This window comes from Solanum stenotomum, chromosome 3 (genome assembly GCF_019186545.1).
Source record: "Solanum stenotomum isolate F172 chromosome 3, ASM1918654v1, whole genome shotgun sequence".
NCBI lineage: Eukaryota > Viridiplantae > Streptophyta > Magnoliopsida > Solanales > Solanaceae > Solanum > Solanum stenotomum.
The window spans coordinates 5,063,483-5,089,412 of NC_064284.1; the positions used below are offsets into that span (position 1 = coordinate 5,063,483).

Consider the following 25,930-nt stretch of genomic DNA (forward strand, 5'->3'; position numbering starts at 1 on the left):
TCCCCAAATTATACACTCTCCTTGACTTAAAAATAGTAATATACACAAATAATTTTTATATCTCACGTCCATAGTTATTAATTAATTAATAAGCTCACACTGAAACATTGGCAATGTTAAAGAATCCAAGTCACCAAAAATAATATCATGCTCCTCAATGAAGCTACTTGATTCTTGGCAATCAAAATAGGTTTGTATATCATCAGGGAAGCTCCTCCGTGGTCGGTCTGGCTCCGGTGGAGTTTCCGGGCATTCAATTACCTCCGATGTTCTTTCGAGCATTTCCTTGAACTTTGTAGACTGCATCAAAAGTTCTAGTGCTGCTGATGAAGTCGCGGCTCCGCCACCTGGATGTGGCAGAGCCGCGACAGTTACATCGCAGCCTGAGCTTTGTTGTTGGGTTAAATTTGTTGGCATGAGATGAATGTCAATAGGGTTAGGGTTTGGTTCAGGGTTATTAATGGTATTATCATTTGTTTGGTCAGAGGGACGTAGCCATTTAATGTAACGGCTAAGGTCAAAATTTGTAACGGCGTTTAGTCCACGGTATTCAATAGCTGCCATATCATATGCTGTTGCTGCTTCCTCTTGAGTAGCTGCATGTGATTGGTACAAAAAATTATATATATATAAATAAAAACACCGCTATATATCTAATTTTGTAAGATAGTCAAACTTATATGTACGATAATCTAGTTTTTTACTTATGAGTAAAAGAATAAATTTTTAATTTTAAATCGTATATTTTCGATGAACAGGATTTAGATGAACCTCTTTACGCATAGCTATGACCCAACATGTGATTTTATCTTGAATACTTTCTCTATTCCAATATATGTGACATTGTTTGACTGGGCACAGAGTTACATAAATTAGGTAATTAAGTATTTGTTATGTTTATCAAATTATTTTTATTAAAGTCACTTTAATGCTTACTTTTAGTTGACTTTGTTTCACATAAAATGTAAGACGGTATCTAATAAGAATAAACTTTGGATGGTGTCATTAAATAGTTACCAAATAAAAAAAGACGACATTCTTTTTTAGACGAACTAAAAACAGAAGAATGTTACCTTTATTAGGATAGGTAAAATTGGAAAAATTAAGAGATGTTGAGGGGTATTGTGGGAAATGAGTGGATTATAATATATGTAATAAATTGAAGAAACTAATTTGCATGACAAATTGGGTGAGAAGTTGAAAAATGAAGAGATGGGGCAGGGTTGTGAAATCTTAAATAGCAGACCTAGCAGTTGAAAGTTGGTGATCTATATATACCCAACCACCAACTAATATTTAATTTTCCCTCCTTCCTAATCTAACTTTTGGCTTTTTGCCTCACTTATTTGACTTGTTGTTCTGCTTCCATATGCCCATGATTTTCATGGCTATAGTAATGCTATATAGGCACTCAATGTGCAACTAAACTCAACAATATTAATATCGACAAAGAAGTGCTTGCTCTACACTACACATAGTGACATGTGGCAACAATCAACTACATGTCAAACAATCATCCTCACTCTGTCCGTTTTAATTTATTTGACTTATTTTAATTTGACACACAATTTAAAAAATATGTCACGTGGATAATTGGAACTAAAGATTTGTTAAAAAGGGAAAACGATCATTCTTATTGAGACGGGAAGGGAGTATTTCTTAAGTGCATTTAAGAATAAATATGACGACACTTGGATTGATTTAGGGGCAATGCTTTTGAAAATGATGTTTTTTTGGGAGGTTCTTTTAGGTAAGCGACCAAAATATACTACACTAATTGTGGAGCATTAATCTCAACTTGTCAAACTTAATTAAACTTTGTCTACCTGTCCTATCCGAAACATCAAATTTAGGATGAAAGACTAATTAATTAATTTTCTAATTTTGTTACTTTTTTAATTTTCCCACCAAATTAATTATGAAGAGGGGGTTGGATGAATATTGTATACTACAAATTTTCAACTAAAAAGACGTGTTAGTAACTAGTAAGAGTAATCTCATACGTACCATATGTTCCAAGGTAGAGATATTTATTGCCAAATACCCTTCCAATTCGAGCCTCCCATCTTCCATTGTGGTGGTGTCTACAAATCCAAAGTAAATAATGACAAGTTTAGATTCTAGCCGAGACAAAAATATTAGTAGGTGATTTCTTCTGATCTGCCTGAGTGCAGGGTGAAGTGAAAGTGTTCATGTTAGTAACTTTGATTAATGTACATATTATTAGTTTAGAACGCAATGACTTAAAAAGATTAAAATTTAAGAATCATATACTTCAAATTCTAACTCTACCTCTATGTTGTGCAAAGTTACGTAAAAACATGTTGATAAAATTAATAAGCAGATACTAGATAAAATTGTACGTATAAATGCAAAACAAGTTAATTTAGACACCACCGTTACGTCAGATATAAATCTTGAAGAGCCGTACAAGTGCATGAATGGAAGAAACGTGAAGCATTTAATAAGAGGAGTTCAATGTCAATATCAAGAATATACGACATAGTTAGATGGCATAGTAGCATGAAGGATGGGAATAGATGAAGACTCATAAACACTTCACAGTTGAGCAGCAATGATGGGCATCTTACTACAACTTATAACATTTACAAGCTTCATTTATAAATACTTTTCCGGTTCTCTTGTACTTGTTTATTACTTTAAAAATATTTTTTTATCTTGCAAAATTCAAAGTGAATAAGTAAAAATGTACAAATTGCTATTCAATGCATGCCAAATATAACCTTTTTTTGAGGGGGGGAGGGAACCAAGGGTTTATTTGGGCTAGTTGTCGCTTTAATGAAGAGCAACATTTTTAGATCACCAACATTTTTGCGGCAAGTCTTAAGGTCAAACATTTCTCGAGGATACTCTTAGCTCAGTTTTTAACGGTGTGCTATAAAAATGAAGAGTTAATTAATTACCTTGCTACGCCTCTATATTTTGATACTCCCCTTGAAAACCCACTACTTTTTCTGCAAGCATATCACAAAAATAATATTAAAAACAATTAATTAACTAAGTAAAAAAATGAAAATGAAAATAAACCATACATGTACCTTCTCAAAGAACCAATATACTCTTCTTTTGATTGACCTTCCATTTCCTTTAGCTCATTTTCATACGTAGCTACCTATATTAGCGAATTCAAAATTTAAAATTTATAAATATTTAAAATGATCTCAAATTAATATATAATGATAAATAAGTTCGTCAAAATTACAGGGAAATTAAGGACGGTGTCTTGACCCCAATACTTTAACGCCGCTAAGTCATATGCATGTGCAGCTGCTTCTTCATCATCATAGGCTCCTGAAAAAAAAAATCAAAAAAAAATCTCAGTTCTATGGATAAAATTTCATTTTACAAATGGCAACATTAAGTTTGTTAATAAATTGGTGGGCCAAATAATTGAAAATGAAAAGTTTATAATAATATTGAAAAAAATAAAAAATTAGAATGATAAAGATAGAAACTTACCCAAATAAACTGCATTTTAATCGGATTTTGTTATAAGCATGATTTGCGCCGGCGAAACCAATAGAAAATTTCAATTAGTAATGTAGTTCAACAACATCATATCTAATATTAACTGAAATACATCACTAAACAAAAAAATAATTTTTTAAAAAAAATTATGAACCTTGTCTTCCTTTTTTGTTCTGTGTTTCATTCCAGCAATTTTTATCCCATAGATGAGCTTCGTATCGGCCGGTCCATCGGTGCCTATCAATTATTAATCTGAACTTAACTGACTCTCCATTTAAGAAGAAGGAAAAAATAATTGTAGTGAAAGAAAAAATACCGAGTAACTCCTCTGTAAATTGAGCTACGTCGAGGAGGAGAGTCTCTAGGAACGCTCTTTCGCGTTCGTTTCACTTTACCAATAGCATTGCTATCAATTTTGTTGCTACGTTTCGCTTTACTATCACATTTGTTGCTAGAAGAAGATGAAGTTGCAGTAGTATTTGATTTTGATGTTTTCGCCATCAAATTAAAATGTCAAGAAAATAATAGTAGTATAAATTAGAAATTTTCCTTTCTCCAATAAGAAAGGAGATATATATACGAAATAAGGAAGATGACGAAAAGCCGGCGGAGGAAATGGTGATGGCCGTTTCTGTTTATAAGCAGTGGCAGCAGGCCCTGACGCTGGCCCTCTTTTGTGTGTTAGCTACTTTGTGCTTGTCTTTCACTTTTTTTTTTCTCTCTCTGTTTTATTTGTTGTTTCGCTCTAATCTATTTTTGTGTGTATGTATATATATTCTTTAGATTAGATTTGGCCTTCCCGTTTTTTCTGCCTTGATTTATATAATATGCTTTTACTCAATCAGATTTAATTTTTTTTTTCTTTTTTTCATACTCCTCTTTAATTTTGAGGTTTAAAATTAGGTGCAGTATTTTTAGTTCTACCAAATTTATACCGTTTTCAAGGGTGTGTATGATTTCTCGATTTAGTTTTATATTATTCGATTTTGAAAAGAATTTATTTATCTATTTTAATTTGATTTGATTTTTCTCTTTTTTGCTTTGATTTGTTATCTTAGAATAGTTATATTTGAATGTTGAAAAAGGATACCTATATAAAGAATGAGAAGTGATTACATCAAATCTCTTAAATATTTTTTAAGAAATTGAAATCATATTATTGAAATAGTGGACACCACTAAAAAAGATAGCAATATATATTTGATGAAATAGTCAAATACTCTTAATCTATGTTGAAGCAGGATAGAATAAGTCAATAAGATTATATTTACATGCCTAATGTTATAACTAAAATAAAATGTGGGTATTATTTAATGTTAATTGATTTCTTTATCGAAGAATGAATGTGTTATATAAAAACGTAATGTATAATAAATGATTTGTTATTGTTTTCTATTTTTATGTTTTGAAATTTGAATCAAATAAAAAAAAATTATGAATCTTAAATACGAAACCAAGTCAAATAACAACAAATGATTTGATTCAGTTTGATTTCTTGATTTAATCCAAAAAACAAAATACTCAACTCTAGCGATTAGATTCAAATCTGTAATACTGCAACTCCAATAATTAAATTATTGGACATTGTTTCTTTTTTGATTAAAAAATGATAATTGTCCATGCTCATTTTTATTATTTATTTTTTATTTTTAAAATTGCCCATGATCTATACACTCAATCATGGATGTGCAAGGGTGTTGTCATTTTTTATCTCTTTGCATCATTTTAAATCCATTTCAATTTTCATTTTTAAGTTATGAATTATTTTTTGAAGATGAATAGACGTTAAAAAATCTTATCATGATTTTTGAAGTTGAATAGATGTTAAAGAATTAATTATAAGGGTAATATACGAAAAAATTAATTAACTCTTTCTTAATTTTGTAAGGTGGACAACTAATATAAAACAACAATTTTTAGTAAGATAATCAATTAATATGGGACGGAGAAAGTATGCTTTTGAAATTAAATTTAGTTCACAATCGATTTCTTATTACTGCACGAACATCCCATATCTCACACTTAATTTTTTTAAAAACTCGTTTCATCTTTTCGAGAAAAATTAAATGATGACTTTAGGAATAGTATATTTGGAATAGTATAAACACAAATCAAATTACTACACCATGATAACAATACCAATTGAATTTATACATGTATATTTTATTTATTATTTTTAAGGATAATTGAAAGTCCGAATAAGTAAAAGTGAACGACGAGGGAAAAAAAAAAGAAAAGTCGAAAGTAAAATTATCATGTTGAAGCAAAATGCAAGAATCATGAAAATATAAGGACTAAATTTGAAATAACAAAAAAATAGCGAATATTATTAAGATCCATTAATCAGAGTTAGTTGTAGAGTTTGCGGATGTAAGTAAAGTAGGAGCACCTACTTAACTAGCCACTCTCTATTAATTCCGTATAACCCCTGAAATCATTAAATTTATACATTAATTAATTGCTTAATAAATCTATAATTAACCAAGATTTGTGGGACCATTTTGCTTTCTGCTTATTGTAGGTTTGATATATTATGTACCAGCTTTATCCTGAGCTAAGCAAGGCTATAAAGTCAAACTTAATAAATTTTACATATCTATGGAGTATATTTTAATTTAGCATGAATTTTGAAAAAGTAAAAAAAATAAGATCTTATAATTTTAAATTAAAAATATGTTAAATGTGTCAAGATGCTCTATAATTCGTAGATCTTAAGCATGTCAGGTAGAGAGTTGGGTTTACAGAGTTGTCGAAAAAGGAAAAGGAACATTATTTTTTAAACAAACTAAAAAGAAAAGTAAGTCAAATAAATTGAAACAAAGGGAATAACACTTCACAGTAGTGATTATGATATTACAATTTTCAGAGAAAAGAAAAGGCGGAATAAATTGATTACTCATGAAATTTTCTAGACATTCAAATTACGATATGCTTCTATTGATTACCTGAACACATACGTATTTTTATTAAATGCTTATGATTCAAAGGTTGAGAGAAATTTTCGCACATGTTCTTAAGTATTCATTATATAAATTAACAATTGATATATCATCTTATTTAATTATACACATGGATTCATCTCAATAAACAGTAAAATCACAAGCTTGTTTCTATTGAAGTTGTGATGAGTTTCACAATTGACATGAGAGAAATTTGTTTAATTTGGGCTCTTTTGTGACCATAACAAAAGTTGGCCCATCGGAAGTGGTATATGTGGGTGGCCAAACGAATTAATTCATTTAATTAAGATTAATACTCGCTTAATTAGCGACGTCTCTTTAATAAGTAGACAAAAAATAGGGCATTAGTCATCAATTAATGAAGTAGACGTTTAAGTGAAGTACCTAACTATTCTTTAGGGTTCCCAAAATTCTATTTATACGACCATGTAACCCAGGGTGGAGGATACTTATTCATCATTTAATTTGATTTTTAATCAAATTTCCGTTCAACTTTTTAAAATATACATATATATATATATATATATATTCAAGTATGTACAATAATTTTTTAAAATAATATATTTTTTAGTTACAACAATATTCGTTTATAAATGACATGGCAGGTTTAAAACTATAAATTTTAAATGATATTTTTGGTAAGTTATATTTTTAATTTAAGGTAAAATAATAAAAAATGTTTTCTTAAACGTCATTCTAATTCAAACATATAGTTTGTTTGGCCAATATTCAGGGAAGTCGAAATATTTATTTTCTTAAAAATGCTTATTTTAGAGAATTGAGTTGTTTGACCTAGCTTTTAGTAAGGGCCCGTTTGGCCATGCGATATGGTATCAAGATATGGAATCATGATATGAAATCATGAGATGAAATTGAAGGTTTGTTTGGACATGCGAATGAAATTTTTGTGTTGTATATTTTCTCATAAACATAAAAATTCCATAAGTTGTAAAACTATTAAAACAACCTCAATTATTTATTCAATCTTATCAAATAATTTTTTTTTTTATAAAATCGCATAATAAATTATTACAAAGTTATTTGTTCTCCACTTAAGTAATTGTTTCATCTAACTTTAATTTAATAAAAAAAAATTGAACATAAATTGTAGTGTACTAGTCTTTAATATAATCCTCCCACATAGTACGAACAATTTCCTCACGTTGAACTTGCATTTCTCTATCATGTGACCGAGAAGACGAACCAACATTGTTACTTTGAGCCATTTGTTGGTCAATATCCTCCGCAACTATATCTTCATGTTCATAGACCATAAATATTTCATCACTACTTTGGTATTCTCGCGAATAATTATGTAACACTGCACAAGTTATGACAATTTTCACTTGTGTATCAATATCATAATGGTTCATGCCTTATTTCAGTATTCTAAATCTATTTTTCCAAGCTCCAAAAGTTCATTCAATCACATTGCCCAGAGATGAATGCCTATAATTAAATAGTTCTTTGGCATTTTGAGGCTCTCTTTCACTTCCTTGGTAATCGTGCAAATGATAGCGTAGTCCTTTGTATGGAGCTAAATATCCTTTTGTGTTTCGGAAACCAACATCAACAACATAATATTTATCTACCAAAAAATATTTTATAAAGAATTACTAAAAGCATATGTGACGTAAATGAACAACTTTGTGTAAATAAATAATATTTATTCTAAGGATGTAATTTAAAGTTACTATGTGGCGGAAATGAAAATTGTGACATTGGTTCAACAAGTGCATTATCAAGTACTTTACTATCATGTGCAGTACCTTCCCAACCAGCAACAACAAAGGTAAATCGCATATCAAAATCACAAGCACATAAGCCATTTTGTGATGTTCTTCCTTTGCGATTACGATATGCTTGTTGCACCGCTTTAGGAACCTCCCCTTCTATATATGTTCCATCAATCGCACCAACACAATCCTATCAAATAAAAAATACATCAATATTAGTTTAGTGAACATAAAATAAATTGGAAACATTATAGAATGCACTTCATAAAAACAATGTTTGTAAGAGTAATAAAAATAGTGCTTCCAAGACAATGCAAAGTCATAAATAAATATTATCTCTTTAAACAAGTTGATAGGAAACATGTAACTAAATACTAATAACTTGCACATAAAATATAAATGTTCACTTATTAAGGCCATAAAATAAATTTATTAATGTGATTGAAATTTTACCTTAAACCAAGGCCAAAATTGAGTATTATGTCAACAACTATTTTAACATGCCGGTTAATTGTTTCAAGTGAACGTTGAAAAGTTTCACAATCGTGAGGTGTGAATTAAAGTGACTATATGTTGGTGAGAATAATAAATTTTATGTCGGTGAGAATAATAAATTTTAAAAGATAATAATGTGATTATAGATTTTATTTACATATGAAACAAATGATTAGTAGATATAAATGTGAGATTATTTTAACAAAATATAAACTTATGAATCAATTATAATATTAAAATATCTCAAATCATGATATGAAATCATTCTCAATGTCGTTAATTTATGAGTACAATTTTATCAAAGTGGTCTATAAAAAAGAGTGGCCCATGATTTAGTACCAACAGCAGCTATTTCGGCCTGTCATTTGATTGAATCAATTTATGGTTAACACAATAATATTGCTATTTGGACGGACTGGATCATAATTTTGCCATAACCACAAAATTGATAATTTTCTTTTGAAAAAATTGTAAACAGTGGACGAGACTGTTTCACCTTAAATTAAAGGTCTCTATTTTAAATAATGAATAATCATCCCTTATGGTAATAGTTCGAGTATAAAAAAGGAACAAGTTGACCTGATTAATTTTGAAGTGCAAGGATTGTAGTGGAGTGGTAAATACTCTTTCATGCTTATAAAAAAGGTCTCGTGTTTGAGTTCTCTTGAATACAAAATCGTCTTTATTAGGAAGTGTTTTATCCCCAATATGGGACATAATTAAGGAGTAAAGCTTACGAAAACGTGATAGTTCAATTATTTTTTTTTACCATTAAATCAATGAAAAAATGGAGATAAAAAATGAACTGGCCAAGAGGACTTAAAACAGAAAATATATTTCCTCACCCAATAGAGTAATTAACTTTTTAACCAATATTGGTTGTGGTGCAATGGTGAGATTGCTTTATTTTGGATTCGAGTCTTGAATATGGAAAAAATCGTGTTGGGGCGGATTTGAGTCTTGAATATGAAAAAAATCATGTTGGGACGGATTCGAGCCTGGGATATGGAAAAAATCATATTGGGACGGATTCAAGCCTTAGATATGGAAAAAATCACATTGGGACGGATTCGAGCCTTGAATATAAAAAAAATCATGTTGGAACAGATTCAAGCTTTAAATATGAAAAAAATCATATTGGGAGCACCACGAATGGACCTGTACTATATTATTCAAATTTAATCGTAACTCTATGCTCGAAGAATGTTGCAAACCGAGGGAAGAAGGACAAATAAAAAAGTTAATATTTTCCTGTTATGTCTTCTTCTTTATTACTTTGATTTTCCATTTCCCGTTGACTCTGAAAACTACTTTCATTTTTTATCTACATTACTAGTTGAATAATGGCCATGGGCCAAGAAGATGAATTTTCATTAAAGGAGCAATTTCACAAAGTCAAGAACAAAAAAAAAATAGAATCTTTGAACTAATTTTGAAGCCATATTACTGATTCAGAATGCTATGTGATGAACTCCATTGGAGTTTGGTGTGATTATTATTTATGGTATTAATCAAGGAATGAGTTTAGGGTTAAGTAAGATTAGTACTCAGTATTATATGAAGGATGCCTTCTGAGGCTCAAATTTATGCTGGAATAATTCAAATTCCTTGGATTGTGAAACCTCTTTAGAGGATTTTAACAGATACTCTTCCAATTATTGGATATAGAAGGAGGCCATACTTTATTCTAGCTGGTATGTTTTCAAGAATGTGTTTTTTTTTTTGGGTGGTGGCATTAAAAGCTAATTCACCATTTATTGTTTGATGTTAACATTAATGATATTTGTTGTATTTGTATGTTTCTTTTCTTATTTTGTGTTTCTTGAAGTGAATCATCATGTTTGACTGTGTTATTTGTTTGTTGTCCTTTGTGATTTTCTTTTCTATTTGTATGTATCTCTCTGTTTTCATGTTTCTTTGATTTAATCATTTATATGCCATTATTTTACCTGTCCTTTATTTTCTTCTTTTAGTGATTTCTAAATTCGGAGATTAAGGTGTGTTCTTTAGGAAGGAAAATGTTTTCCACGAAAATAAGTGGATTTCTTATTCATATTCTCGAGTTTAGTATGTAAGTAAAGCATATTATCTTAAAAATATTTGTATATAGCCTAGACAAATACTTGGGAGGTGAGGGTGGGGGATACTACCGGGATAGGGTGTGTAGTGGTGGAGGTGAAAATGAGGTGTGTTGGACGGTTGAGAGGAAACAATTAATGCGGAATGTCATTTGTGGAACTTGTTTTTCCTACTTTCAATAGGGAAGTCACTTTTCTCATTTTTAAGGAACTTTTTCCTATAGAACTCCAAATGAACACACCCTAAGTTATGAACATTTAGGTTTGTTTGCTTCTGAATGGAAATATTGAAATCACATGTCTCCCCTTAACTTCTAGGAGTAATGGTCTTTTCCCAATTCAATATCTTCTTGTTGAACTCAAAACTTCTCCTTTTTGACTTAAGAGTGGTGACAATAAAAAATAAACTGTATCTTCTGTTAAGTATTAGTAAACTAAAGGCTAAACGTGACTACTAACATAAAATCCTTGGCCAAGTTGATGTCAGACGAAGCCTTGTTTGAACTCTTAATCATTTAGTTGAGCTTTCAATCTATTTAACATATAGGAATAATACTCAATCTTAGTTTTCATCAGTTAACTTTGCATTAGCTGTGGTACTAAAGGAGTATTCAAACTTTCTTATTGCTGCCACTCCTTAGACAGTTTAACTTGTTCAAAAGTCTGAGCAAGAAAATATTTGTTGGCAGTGTTATGTAAACCAGCTTAACAGTTTTGGATGCTAAAATATTTGATTGCTTACTAGCATCATAGCAAATCTAGTTATATGGAAGTTGTTGTGTTTCTGCTAAAAATTGTATTGCAGTTCTCGGTGTATCTGTACTTCTGTTGGGATGATTTCATCTAACCAAAGAAACATGGAAATTAACCTGCTGGAAAAATCTGCGTAAGACACTAGCATTTGACCAGCAGCGCAGAAAATGTAGGGAAAGGAAACAAGACTGTGATTGAAGGAAGATAATCTTTTGATGCTTAAGGAATACATATAGATAAGAAGAGAATACCGATTCCATAAATGTGAGAGAACGGAATGGATATAGAGGATTCCTATTTTTCCTTAAAAGGCGTATTATATAGTGTTGGAATAAAATAAGCCCAAATAAATAGTTGACTGATACCCTTTAGTTGGTTTGAAGAATTACAGTATCCAATTCCCAGATGTCGAGTAGACAGTAGTCAAATGACAGACAAAAAAATAATTTCCTTTTGACTTACCTCCCTTTGTTCTTTAGGTCTGTTTGGTGCTTTTTCCATACTCAGTCTGTCACTCAAGCACAAATTACAACTTGCATCTGCTTTGTTGTGTCTAACGGGAGCCAGTGCAGCACAAGCAGTAGCAGATGTTACTATTGATGCCTGTGTGACAGAGAACAGCATAAGCCACCCTTCTCTTGCCAGTGACATGCAAAGCTTGTGTGGAGTGAGCTCTTCAGTGGGGCAACTGATTGGGTTCACTATCGGTGGCTTTTTGGTTCATCTAATTAGATCTAAGGTTTGCTATCTCTGACTTATTTCAATCATTGTCAATAGACTATTCCTTCTGATTTAATATGCATTTTGCTAATTGGCTAATCATTTATCAAGCCTGGGCAATTGTTCTTGATTTCCCAATGAATCTTCTTGAATGTTTTTTCCCTATGAGATGAAACCACTGGATATTCTTCAGATATAATTGTTTGTTAATAATATTAAAATTAAGGTACTATTATGTACACTCAAATTCGGGGGAGTTTGTATCCATAAGAATTTATGGCTTCATTAATCTTTTTGGCGGCTTAACTTAATGATGATGATGCATGAGAAGCCTGAATTACTGGTAGGGGGTGTTTGGAATTTTAAGCATTCCAGCTGCTCTGGTCATTTTGGTAGGAATGATGCTGCATGAACCCTTTATACACGATGTTGCATACAGGCAGGTATATTTGAACCTCATATTGCCCTTTGCGCAGTTTAGGATACTTCTTGATTGTTTATACTTGTTTTGTTGAGGTATGTTTCTGCAACAGGTAAGTCAAAAGTTCTTGGCTGCTTGTAAGGCTATGTGGATGGCACTAAAATGCGAGAATGTGTGGAGGCCATGTCTATACATGTACATTTCTCCAGCATTGAGTTTGCATATTCACGAGGGAATGTTTTACTGGTATACAGATGCAAAGGGTGGCCCATTGTTCTCAAAGGTACTTTAATTTTATTTTTTCAATGTTGTCTAGCCACAAACTTGTTAATTCAAACTGATTCAAGACCTGTCTTCTCTTGCTCTATATTTTGCAAATCTCTTATTTGCTACTTATGTAGTTCAAAAACATCTTAACCACAGAATATAAATCCATTTCGACATTCATGCAGGAGATTGTAGGGACCATATCCTCTGTCGGTGCAGTAGGATATCTTCTTGGAGTTCTCCTTTACCAGAATGCTTTTAGGAACCATCCTTTTCATTTCGTACTTTTTTGGTCTCAGCTATTATATGGTGCTTCACGACTGCTTGATTTAATATTGGTCTCACGAGTAAACTTGCAGTTTGGCATCCCTGATTATGTTGTTGCTGTAAGCGATGCAGCAATTTTTCATATGATTGGGCGTCCCAGATGGATGCCTCTTATTGTACTCAGTTCAAAACTTTGCCCTTCTGGCATTGAAGGAACTTTCTTCGCGTTGGTAATGTCAATTGATCATGTTCTCAGTCTCACAGCATCCTGGGCTGGAGGCCTGTTACTTCACACCTTGAATGCCACAAGAACTCAATTTGACAGCCTCTGGATAATAATAGTGATCCGGAGCTTTTCGAGAGACCTTCCAATTGGCATTCTGTTTTTGGTGCCAAACAGTGATCCCAACGCTTCTATTCTACCAACTGAGATGTTAAAGACAAAAAGGAGTGACGATAACTCAAAAAAGGGCGAAGAGGACTTGGACATTCAAAAACTAGAGATGGCTCCACTGGTAACCAATGTCGATCACGTGGATTCATGAGTACAATGACAGGGAAAACACACTCCCATCATTCTGGTGTCACCATGTGTTTTGTCCCTCAGCTGCTACTTTCTTAGCAGCATTACAGAGATTGTACAAGAAAGATGGATCTACAGAGATTGCAGACCAAGCAAAATTATATTTATCTGGTATGGCTTTAGCTTAGTTTAATGTTACAAATGACCTTGTAATTTTATTTTTTTTAAATGCTTGTAATATCAAGTTTTAAGCTGGCTGCCAGCCTTATCCGGGCTTGAGATCAGTGTTGCCGATCCTAACTTATTTGGGACTAAGGCGTAATTTTTGTATTGTTGCTTGTAATATCAAGGAATCCAGCTCAAGAATTGAAAGATGCCACTGCCAATATGGTTGGCTGTGGCCTTGTTGTGATTTCGAGTAGAAAAAGGAATCATTTTGTGACTGGTGGATTAACCACTTATTTTATCTCTTTCTGTCTTCAAAAAATTATGATATGTTCGTTTTTTCTTATGAAAGGACAGGCTCGGTTGTCGAGACATTCTATTGTGGGGCTGATGCCTGTTTTTATATGCTTGTAAAGAATATGTCAATTTGTTTTCTTTTGCTGTCGATATTTTCTGTGCCACACAAAACAAAATTTCATCATCTTCTTCTGTTTGTACATAGAACCTAGCAGTGTTGTTGTTATAGACAAGTCTGCATACATACAGTTTTCACATATTATAAAATGATTGGAAGTGTTACATCATGAAGAGAAGTTTATGGGATATTTTACACTTAATTAAACACCCATAATATCATCTGTATCTTCCTACATAGTAGATAAATAAACCTCAAATAGTTATCTATGTTAAGCAAATATATTATCGCCAACGAGTCGTTATTGGCCTTACCTTTTTTTTTCTGTCATCTACATGAAACTGCAGGTTTCTTTTGCAAATCCAACTTGTGACTCTTTTGTATCATATATGACTCTTGTGTTTCTCTGCTGAAAATTTCCAATAATTCCAATCTCACCTTCATATTGCAGGCTTGCCAGTGCTAAACAGACCTGAGATGCATCATTCTTCACAAAATAGAAAACCCCAGCAACATCAACTTCCATCTGAGCATCGCCCTCGAAATGTACTTTTATGGTGGGAATGTTCACTTCTTCATATGTAGAGAGATCAAAGCAAGTGTCAAGAATTGAATAACCTGGTACTGAAGGGTAACCTGAAAATTGTTTCAAGAACTCAGCCTTGACAGCTTTGTAAATGGAAGGAGGGAGCCTTGTGATAACCGTGCCCGAATCAATGAGAAATCCACTTTTCCCAAAACTTGAATCTTGAACAGCAACCCCACCAATAGTCATTCCAGTTAGATTGAGGAAATAGAAGCTAAAAAGCTGTGGATTTGGAACCATTTTAGTGTAAGAGATTGGTGTAGAGTTCTTGAAAACTGAAGGATCACCCCCAAATATAAGAGAACCAGAGGACTCTGCCTCAGTTGAAGGCAAACAATAGGAGAAAACACCTCCAAATACACCAGAAGTTTGAGATATTAAAGAAAGATCACTCCTTCCAAGTCCCATAAGACCTGAAGCTAAACCAAACAAGCCTCTATTATTCCTCCCACACCCGAAAACAAAATTGTCAACTGATGTTCTTCCAAGAACCAAATGATCCTGTCCAAGATCACCTTTCGTATACGATCCATCTCCATAACTTACAAGGTAACCACAAGTTTGTGAATTAGTCCCACACAATCCTGAATTCCCGGTTGCAGATTCAAGAGACAGACAGGCTGATGAATTGCATGCAACTGTTTGAAAAGATGGGGAAATAGAGGGGTTGAAAAGTGGTTCTGGTTGATTATAACACAATCTACAAGGTTGGCATTGAACCCAAGTAAGATCACTTCCTGTATCCACAATCACTGTCATATTTCGACCTCCTAATGTCACAGTAACAATGTAATTTAGAGTCTGCATTGTAACACCTGAATTGATAGGAATTTGAGTAGTAGTAGTCTGTGATAAAGCCTCAACTTGCTTAGAACTGATTTTCTTGATATTAGATTGTATCGAACGAACTCGAATATCATCAGCTAGCAATCTCTTCTGCAGCCTTTTGTTCAAGTCACCTCTTGACCTAAAGCAGTAATCTTTATGCTTCATTTCCAGTATAATTGCTCCATTTTCACTCCCTGGAAAATCAAATAATGTTTAGTCTATTGGGATTTGAGAAACAGAGAAAAATAGCTAAATCTATGATAGCAGATCCCAAGAAAGAGTTTGATAATACTTAATAATAATTAACCACATTTCAATATATGTACACAATGTTGTTTTGCAAATTGCAATAGACTTACTTGATTTTTGAGATGAACAACTTGGCTCATTATGTTTGTGATGCATCTTCTGAAGTGTTTTGAGTGGGAGAAATAGTTCATTATCTCCATATCCAAATGTTCCTACAAAAAGAAGAGCAAATACAATGGAATATTGACAAAGTGACATTGTTTTAAAGCTCTCTATAGATGAACATACACAACAAAGGTCTATAATAGACATGAAGAAAAAAGAGTTGGAGAGAATGAGATTCTTATGGAGTTAGGCATGACAACAAAAGGGGTAGGGGTGTGGGGGAGGGGACCCCACAAATGCATGAGAAATTATTGGGAATTCACGTGCAGATACTTAGGGGGAGAAAAAGAAAGTGATTTTTTTTGTTAGGAGTTTTGTGGACTTACCTTTCATGAGGTTTATTGTGAATGAAATATTATTGGTTGGTTGATACTTGATAGATATGTCATGGATAAGGACTCTCACCCCTTTGAGAGGGAAGGGAATCAACTGTCGCAACTTACCAAACGAATACTGCATATGTAGTCCAAAATGTCGTTCGAATTCTTTTAAAATGTTGTTTCGAAGGTGGTAAAATTAGTTCATAAGATAATAACATAACTCGTCTAATTCATTTTAAGTTTTGACTGATTGTTAACCCATTTCAACACCTCAAAGTTTGGACTGATATTTAGTTCACGCCTTGCTGGTGTTACATGTAGGTCATCATGTGCCTTGAGATGTCCATCTCCAGTCCCCCATCACTCACCGGTTGTCGCCTTGTTACATTTGGCTGTCCTCTAGGCACTATTGAAAGGCAGGGAGAGCGACAATGTACACACTTCCTTTTATCAAATCAAATAATTAGAAATCTTGTTAAAATATTTTTTTATTTGATATATTATAGAGCAACTTTCACATATAGCAAACATAAAAATCATATTTATATGCTATAACTATAGTTTGTATAATTGCACTCCATAACAAACTTTATGTTTGCTATGACTATTAATCTGTATATTTCGGTATATATATACATAAAAAAATCTATATTTGGGTCTATTTGTATATTTTGGTATACAAATGGGTCCTGCATTTGTATATTTCTGTCTATTTGTATATTTTGGTATACAAATGGGTCTTGCATTTGTATATTTCGATATACAAATGGGTCTTGCATTTGTATATTTCGGTCTATTTGTATATATCGGTATACAAATGGGTCTTGCATTTGTATATTTTGGTATACAAATGGGTCATGCATCTTTATATTTCGATATACAAATGGGATGGCAAAAAACATGGAATGTTTGCTACGAATTACAAATAAAAGAAACTATGACTATAACATTTAATTTGAATTAATTTTATTTCATACAAATTTCCCTATATTATATATAGGTCCCTTATATATAAAAAAAAAGATTTTATAAGATATTAAAATAATATAAAAGAACAAATAAAATAATAAAATTTAGTAAGAGTTGGACGGATTGGCCATTGGGTTATAACCATATTTTAGCCCAACTCATTTCAGCTTAAGTAACTGGAGGATCAATAACTCGGTCATTCATTAACTCAACACATTTTGATATATCCATCTAATTTCAATCCAAATTCACCTCGGATGCATATCAAAATTTTCAAAAACAACACATTTTTTAAAGATATCATATATGAATGAGATAATATTTTTGGATAGTCAGAGTTGCATAAACTCTAAAGTGATTTAGACATAACAAGAGAAATTGACATTTTTAGAAAATCCTACCCGAGTCGAAAATATTTTTGAAGAGTGTGCAACATATATAGCTTGGGGGACTTATAGTCTGTGGGTAGCTTTCTTGCAAAGTTTCATCGTATGAATTGATTGTCAAACATGTAGGCTTGTAGCTATTTATTGTTTCCATTTAAGTTGTATACATTGTTAGACTACTTTTTTGTCATATCAACTAATTTATAGGTTATCAATTAATAACGTAAACTAACTATAAAAGATGGTTATTAATCAATATACTCACTATGAAAGGTCACCCTCTAATTGTTTAACCAAACCTCCAAAATATAATATGAAAATTATTTTTTGCAAAAAAAAGTATTTTTGGATATATAGTATCAATATCCACTTATATGCAAATCTCATATAAGTAAAGTATTAGGATTGTAAATAACAAAAGGTATATATAGTAGAATGTCTTGCATCAAATTGACCCCCCAATCAAAATAACTACCAAATTTTAATTGATTTGCACCTACTTTTTTTTTTCCTAGTCACTTTGTTATTCCAATAATCAAATAAATTGAGTGTAATCCAGATAAGTTTTTAAACAATAATTCCACTTCTAAATTTTTAATTATATAGTCCAAACCCCACCCAACTATACAAAACCCGACAGAGCACATAATATTATTATAGGAAAAAAAAAAGCTGTACCATATAATAATTAAAACTTGGCAACTTGAAAGATGTCTACATTATACTTGATTAAAAGCAACTTGCAATATATAAATCAGAGAAATCATCAAACCTTTTTTTTTTTGCCTTCAAAATAGCGGTGTGAGTTCACGAGTTTGAACAGGCTATTATTTATAATTATTGTATACGTAGTGTTTTGGTATCAGGCCTATTTTCCAACCCTAGATGCAATATCATTTTGTTTTCATTATGATGTTCGTGCTCGAACTCTTCAAAAATGTTATTGTACCCGTGTCGGATCCTCCAAAATTGCACTACTTTTAAAAGGATCCATCACCCGCGTGCGTCAAAGGTATTCATTTTAATATAGATATATTACTTTGACAATAGTTTCTATGGTATTTATTACCTATTTAGTACTTGTGTAGATGAATTCAAAATTTGATGAAAGAACTTCTGACTGTACATTTAAAAATGAATTTTGTATAGTAATGAAATCAAGGAATGCAACAATTGAGAATTGAATTACGTAGCTAGGAGCATCACATGAGAGTTTAGGCACTAACCAACAAATTTGACAATTAGCCTAATCGGCTTTTGTGTTTTAGGATGTCTAATCAAATATATATAATAAAGTCATTTTTCAATATATAAAAATTATAAGAGATCATGGTCTAAAGGAAAGATTATTTTTCCTTGATTGACTTGTTAATCATGATTACTTGAAAGTTATATTCATCAACTAACTCTCTCATCCAATAATTACCTACTAATCTTAAGCTAATTGCTAGCATTTTGGACGCATCTCTAAGTTGCTATCATATTGTTCTAATAACAACTAGACAACTTGTATCCTTGGTAAAGTCATTATGGGTCATGTTGATGCCATCAATAATCAAAAAACAACTAATTTATTAAGAGTTTGTCACAACTCAGGCAATAGAGGCTGATTTATTTACACAAATATTTGTTTTTAGGCTTCCATTCAGATTTTATCCTTATATTTAAAAGTTCTGCAAATATAATTCTCTCTTCTGTATAATATTAGTTGTTGACTGTCGTCTATCTTAGTTAATAACTTACAAAATTTTACAAATGGCATTTTTACAAATGGGTTCTTTCAAATACTTTGAGATTTCATCCCTAACAATTTTTTCGGTGTCGAAACACTCTTTAAATTAATAAATATTAATTTATCGATTAAATAATACCTCTATAAAATAATAATAATATTTCATGGTCCAGCCTATATTAATTTAGAGAGATTTTACTGTAAAATTAATTAGTTTATGATGAATTTGTCGGTCCTAAACCAGATAAAGGAAAAAAAATCACAATATATTAATAATAAATATAAAATTAATTAATATTATGATGAATCTTTATAGTATGAATGTAAATACTAAATACAATAACTCCATCAATAATGACTCATAAATTGTTTTAAATTGATGCTTACGAATAATATATAGTAATAGTTGTAAAATGCAAGTAGGACAACTTGGTTTACTTGGCCTAGCATCATTCATACTTTTTATTTTTTGTCTGTCACGTTAAATAATCTTATCTAATTTGATTAGACAACGTGATAAGTGCTTTCATATTATATTATGTTTCTTTATTACTACGTATATTTTATGATTAAAAAAGTAGTGAGAACTGAGAAGATAAGAAACATTTCTTTTAATTATTAATATTTTTTGAGCGTAGGTGGTAGGTGAGTAGGGGAATTGGAAATTATATATGGAGGAGATTACAACTTAATTTAGAGTTAAGGGGTTTGTGCAAAGATATTTGTTTTTTGCATTAAAAAAATAAGAAAATATCTATTGACCAGTAAATAGTATTAACATATTACATAATCAGATCTTTTAATAGAAGATGGTATACAAGTAATTTTTTAAATAAAAATGGGGCATAATCTACTATATATAATTATTTATCTTAATAAGGTAAAGTTATGATGATAGTGTATATATATATATATATATAATGACAATAATATTAGGACACTTAAATATAAAGTAGCTAAAACATAAATTCTATAATAAGAAAGTGGTATGTGAAGAATTATGAACCGAGATTGAAACTTAAAGTTATAAGTTTATCTAGTTAATACAAGGAAAACAATTTCAAGAAGAATTAAATTTTATGTATTGATGTTGTAAAAAATTAATATAATCAGATTAAACTGTTTAAGATAACAACAAATAAACTATAATAAAAATGGGAACTAACTTATAGTAATAGGTCAATTTGGTTAATAGTGTTAAAAATTTACACGGTCAATAAATATAATTTCAAAGATTATATGAGTATATTTATAGTAATAAAATTGGAAATTCACTTGATGTACTAGATAAAACTATACTTAATAGCTAAAATAATTCTTTTGCTACCCTATTCCTCCCTCAATTGATGTGAGATCCTTTTTTTAAAAAAAAATTAATTTAAAAAAACTAATAATTAGAAATTCACTTGATATAAAAGGTAAAACTATACTTAATAGTTTAAAATAATTCTTTGTTATTATATATCCTATTCCTCTCTCAATTGATGTGAGATCCTTTTTTTAAAATAATTAATTTCAGAACTAATATCTTTCTATTTTAGTAATAAAATTAAGAAATTCACTTGAAATAATAGGTAAAACTATACTTAATAGCTCAAAATAGTTCTTTGTTAATATATATCCTATTCCTCTCTCAATTAATGTGAGATCCTTTTTTAGAAAAATAATTTTATAGAACTAATAACCTTCTATTCAACGATGAAATAATTTACACAAATTTCAGAAGATTTTATTTTTCTCTTATATCATGTGCTTAACACTTTCACATAAATCAGAAATAAAAAAAATAACTTTACATATTCACGATAAATTCACAATATTGATCGAAAGAAAATAACCTTTTTAAGTAGGCAAACAGATCCTAAATTTTCTAAAAGGAAAATAACAAAATAAAAGGCAATTATAGTAAATGATGAAGAGTCAAATAAATCCACTCATAATTGGTCTTAAAAAGACAGCGCGTGAATTACAAAGCCGCCGTAATATGAATATTGAAAAAGAAAAGTAGAAAGTAGGTACACGCGTGTTTATTCCGTCCAAAATATTATCCACAACTCAGCCCATCCAACAAATCCTATTCAGCATCTTACGTGTCATCCACCGTTAGATTCTTCCACGTGTCACTTTACCCATTATCGCAGCCGTTCGCACTTGCCGTAAAACGAACCTTCCCCATTTTATGCCCCGTCACGCATTTTATCCAAAACTCCTCACGTGACTCCAGCTCACTCCACAAATAAGCGCGTGTAATCGACACGTGTTTTTTTTCTTTTTATAGAATAATATATATAGTGGGAGCTTCATTTTCATATTTTTATATATATAAAATTATTATATTAAGGATGTAGTAAAAACGAATATTGATTTCTCTTGTTCATATTCATATACAACAAGCTTTTAGATATTTTTTTGTTTTTGGACCAACTCTTTGGGTTTTCAACTATGGTTCAATTGATGAGAACAACCATGGAAGAGTCGCCGGAGTTGCAGTGGCATAAAGGGAAGAACGCGGCGGTGAAGCTCGAATTTGAAGATGCTTTAGATGAAGCATACGGTCCACTCAACAAGCGATCTAAACTTTCTTCTTCTTCTCTACAAGTATGTTCTCTTCTTTTTTGCTGATTTGATTTTCTGGAGATTCTGTGTTTGGGCAATCAATTACAAAAAGGATGATAAGATTAAGGATTTAAGTTAATTAATTAATACTTATCAATTATGGTAGATTATCAATTAATGCTTATTAAACAGAGTTACTTTCCTGTTTAGTGACTTGATGGTGTTAATAACTCTTAAACTCAAAAGATTTAGGATTTAAGAGTGTATAAATATAGAAAGTTGTAGCAGATCTATGAGGGACGATTTTTCATATAAAAAGGAGTTTTGCTTATTGATGGATTATTTAGAGCTAGTTTTGAGAGATTTCTATGAAGTTTATTGTATGATTAGCTTAATTGAATTGGGGATCTTTTTTCCTACTGCAGCAATTGATTGTAGGAGCTGATGGTTTTCCAGTAGCGCCTTCGCAGTATAACCCGCTTGATGAGCCCAGTCCGTTGGGTTTGAGGCTAAGGAAGAGCCCATCACTGTTGGATTTGATCCAGATGAAGCTTTCTCAGGGGAACAACGCCAAGGTGGGAAATCAAGGGAAGAAGGAGCAGAAGGGGAACTCTGGAACAGTTGAAAAACTCAAGGCTTCGAACTTTCCTGCCACAGTTCTGAGAATTGGGAGCTGGGAGGTAATATTGATGTTTTAGTTTAGCTGGTTTGCGAGTTATTGCATAGGAGCAGGGGTTTTACCCTGTACGTACTCTTTAGGTAGCGGCTGCGGGTTTCCCTTGTCATAAAAAAAAATTAAAAAAAAAGTGTAATTTGTGATCTTAGTGTGTAAATTGACGTTTAGAAGTGCTAGAACTGATTTGGAATTGTGTTGTTGTCTGCAGTACAAGTCAAGATATGAAGGGGATCTAGTGGCAAAATGTTACTTTGCGAAGCATAAACTTGTTTGGGAAGTCCTTGACGGTGGTCTCAAGAATAAGATCGAAATCCAGTGGTCAGATATTATGGGTTTGAAGGCAAATTACCCTGATGATGGACCTGGAACTTTAGATGTAGTGGTAAGTGGTGATGGACCATCTCTTTTGTTGTTATCATTGTGAAACTGTTTCCTGCTACTGAATTGGCGAAAGTACTAAAGGATTCTTGTATTGCAGCTTTCAAGACAACCTCTTTTCTTCAGGGAGACAAATCCACAACCTAGGAAGCACACTCTTTGGCAAGCAACATCTGATTTTACTGGAGGACAAGCTAGCATGCAAAAGTATGTTTCTTGTCTTATTTTACTTGTTCACAATTTGTCTTTGCTCTGTTTATGGGGATGCCAATTCCCTAAGTACTCATCTGTTGCCATTTTTTAATAACCGCGGTGTCCGGCCTTCTTGCTACCTCCCAGGCCCCATCAAGTGCTCATCTGCTGCCTAAAATATAATTATGGTGTCCGGGTTGCTTGATACTTCCCACTAACTCTGTCCCCAAGACTGGACAAATAGAAAGAAATTACCTAGTGTTTTTGCCTCAACTTGGATTTAAATCTGATACCTCGTGATTTCCAACCCTCTTCATACACTAGACCACACCCTTGCCTACCTAATCTTTTGCATATTCTACCCGTTTGTTAGAAATGTCAAGATTGAAAAAAGGTACTCCCTCCGTCCACAATTAATTGTCATGGTTTCCTTTTTTAGAGTCAAACAATAAGAATTTTGACCAACATTTTACGATGTATATTTTCATCATATTGATTTGCAAAAAATTGCAACTTATAGTACTTTTCGTATAGTTTTTGAATATCTAATTTTTTTAAAAAAATTATCGAATTAACGTAATCTAATTTAACTTTAAAAATTAGTCAAATTGACTTTCGAAAAGCGCAACATGACAAATAAAAGTGGACAGAGGGAGTAATATATTTTCTCCAATATTTGACGTTGGCTAAAGTGAATTCAATGACACTGAAAGGTAATATATTTTCTCCAATATTTGATGGTTTAGGGTCCCCTTTCTGTAAAAATAAAATAATAAATTGGTCTTGGATTCCGCCCTCCTTGAGGTCGGGATAAACCTCAGCTGCAGCCCCTTCACCCCCAATTTTCGAGGCAGCAGTAGTCCAGATTAGCTTTATGTCATTTACTTTTAAGTAGTTATGTGAATTTGACATAATAGTACTGCTGTTTTTATGCATGCTTAATAAGGTGTTAGACTTGGACCTATTTATGCTCGCAGGTCTTGCATTTCCTTGATTATTATGTCGATATGGTTCAGTTTGATGTTAAAACTCTCCTTCCTTTTTAATTGTTTTTTGTTTGTTTGTAGGCGACATTACTTACAGATTCCACAAGGCTTGTTAGGAAAGCATTTTGAAAAGCTTATTCAGTGTGATCCCCGTCTTAATTTCCTAAGTCAACAACCAGAGATTACACTAGATTCTCCACATTTTGAATCCAGAATATCTGTATTTGAAGACCCAAATGTGTCTGAGTCGGAGTTTAATCTGAATAATGAGAGAAGTCCCCCCTTTCTCAACTTGCATGGTGCCGCTTCACCTTCAGGAGCTCATTGTTCTTCTTCAAACGGAGAGCAAGACTTTTTTGTTAGTAGACGATTGGAAAACATTCGTCCAGAAACACCTTCACCAAGCTCAGGTAATTATATATTAATGCTGGTCTGCTTAGGACTCTTTGAGTTTTTCGAGAAGTTCGATTCTTCTGCTTGGTGCATCTTATTCATTTCTTCTTTATTTTTCTTAATTTTATGTTGCATGCTGGAAAGAGCATTGTGGTGGTTATAGACATTACATTCCTTTTCTGCTGCCTACAGTTTTCATTTGTTTCTTGATATTAGAATTTAAGCATATTCGACAGATCCAAATTACTACAGTTGAGGCCTTACTGGGCATAACATAATCATCATATGGGCCAACTGATCCCGAATCAGTTTAATTATTTTTCCAAATATTTATGTCATTATTAAGGCTTAGTATTTGTGAATTGTCTTATAATCTGCTGTACTGTCATTTAACCTGCAGTGATGGATACAAGGGAAATTCAAGATGTCAGTAGAGATATGGAGCAATTGAAAGGCCTCGGCAACCTAGATCAGATCCGAGTGCCTGGTCTTCATCCTTCCATGTCAATGAAAGATTTAGTGAGCCACTTTGAACAACGTTTCTCTGAGCAGGGAACGTCCGAAGTTATATGCCTGTCCAGTGATGAACGCCAAAGCTTGGAGATTCTGGAAGAGATCTCGAGGTGCTTGTTTAGTGATACTCAAAATATGCTAGCATCAGATGAGAAATCCCTCATGACAAGGGTCAATTCTCTGTGCTGCCTTCTTCAGAAGGATCCCGCAACAGCTCATAAGAGTGAGAATTATGATGATGTTGCAGTTGGAGGTAAGAGAACTGATGAACTGATCAGTTTCTTTCCCGGAGATCCTTCTACATCAGAGGATAAATCAAATGATCCAGCTCCATCAATGTCAAGAAAAGACTCGATAGGGGATCTGCTGCTGAATCTGCCTAGAATCGCATCGTTGCCTCACTTTCTCTTCAATATCTATGAAGATTCCGACCACCCAGCTAGATAGAATCTGCTTAGTTTATCATCATCCATAAAAGGATTGCCTAGTTGCTTTTGTATATAGCAGGCATAGCGCCCTCTAAGACACTGCTTAGCTACAGTGTCCAGATGTTGTGCAGGTAGTATATGTATATAGTCATCTTTTATGTTAGTTTGTGCAATAGACAGTATTCTTCAAGCGCTCCGAATAGTTTTTTAATGACATTTACTTCATTTTTTGTAAAAATTTTACCAAAAGATACCTCTTTAACTGGTCTCTAACAACTTATCCT

The 25,930-nt window shown here is 32.2% G+C and overlaps 3 protein-coding genes and 1 pseudogene across 3 annotated transcripts; 2 read left to right on the plus strand and 2 right to left on the minus strand.

Moving 5' to 3' along the window:
• Positions 1–71: 71 nt before the first annotated feature.
• Positions 72–4,206, minus strand: LOC125859298 (AP2-like ethylene-responsive transcription factor At1g16060). Its single transcript, XM_049539004.1, has 8 exons — positions 3,806–4,206; positions 3,644–3,726; positions 3,481–3,489; positions 3,224–3,312; positions 3,060–3,133; positions 2,925–2,975; positions 2,008–2,084; positions 72–596 (listed from the first exon to the last, which is right to left on the minus strand). Exons 1-8 carry the CDS (start codon positions 3,988–3,990, stop codon positions 82–84), a joined length of 1,083 nt encoding a protein of 360 aa, XP_049394961.1. The 5' UTR covers positions 3,991–4,206; the 3' UTR covers positions 72–81.
• A 5,823-nt stretch (positions 4,207–10,029) lies between these two features.
• On the plus strand, positions 10,030–14,917 carry LOC125859290 (probable folate-biopterin transporter 3; annotated as a pseudogene).
• LOC125859291 (aspartyl protease family protein At5g10770-like) lies at positions 14,408–16,294 on the minus strand. Its single transcript, XM_049538996.1, has 2 exons — positions 16,063–16,294; positions 14,408–15,897 (listed from the first exon to the last, which is right to left on the minus strand). Exons 1-2 carry the CDS (start codon positions 16,262–16,264, stop codon positions 14,621–14,623), a joined length of 1,479 nt encoding a protein of 492 aa, XP_049394953.1. The 5' UTR covers positions 16,265–16,294; the 3' UTR covers positions 14,408–14,620.
• Positions 16,295–21,864: 5,570 nt separating this feature from the next.
• On the plus strand, positions 21,865–25,884 carry LOC125859289 (uncharacterized). Its single transcript, XM_049538994.1, has 6 exons — positions 21,865–22,122; positions 22,506–22,760; positions 22,965–23,138; positions 23,235–23,341; positions 24,394–24,722; positions 25,106–25,884. Exons 1-6 carry the CDS (start codon positions 21,967–21,969, stop codon positions 25,663–25,665), a joined length of 1,581 nt encoding a protein of 526 aa, XP_049394951.1. The 5' UTR covers positions 21,865–21,966; the 3' UTR covers positions 25,666–25,884.
• Positions 25,885–25,930: the final 46 nt, after the last annotated feature.

Bases quoted from the DNA above. Each gene is read 5' to 3' on its own strand.
- LOC125859298 (XM_049539004.1), bottom strand. From the start codon at position 3,990: ATGGCGAAAACATCAAAATCAAATACTACTGCAACTTCATCTTCTTCT. The intron at 3,134-3,223 runs GTAATTTTGACG...TCGCTAATATAG, and splicing joins ACACCGTCCTTAATTTCCCT to GTAGCTACGTATGAAAATGA. The intron at 2,976-3,059 runs GTACATGTATGG...ATATGCTTGCAG, and splicing joins TATATTGGTTCTTTGAGAAG to AAAAAGTAGTGGGTTTTCAA.
- LOC125859291 (XM_049538996.1), bottom strand. From the start codon at position 16,264: ATGTCTATTATAGACCTTTGTTGTGTATGTTCATCTATAGAGAGCTTT. The intron at 15,898-16,062 runs GTAAGTCTATTG...TTGATTTTCCAG, and splicing joins TTGTTCATCTCAAAAATCAA to GGAGTGAAAATGGAGCAATT.
- LOC125859289 (XM_049538994.1), top strand. From the start codon at position 21,967: ATGGTTCAATTGATGAGAACAACCATGGAAGAGTCGCCGGAGTTGCAG. The intron at 23,342-24,393 runs GTATGTTTCTTG...GTTTGTTTGTAG, and splicing joins GGACAAGCTAGCATGCAAAA to GCGACATTACTTACAGATTC. The intron at 24,723-25,105 runs GTAATTATATAT...TTTAACCTGCAG, and splicing joins AACACCTTCACCAAGCTCAG to TGATGGATACAAGGGAAATT.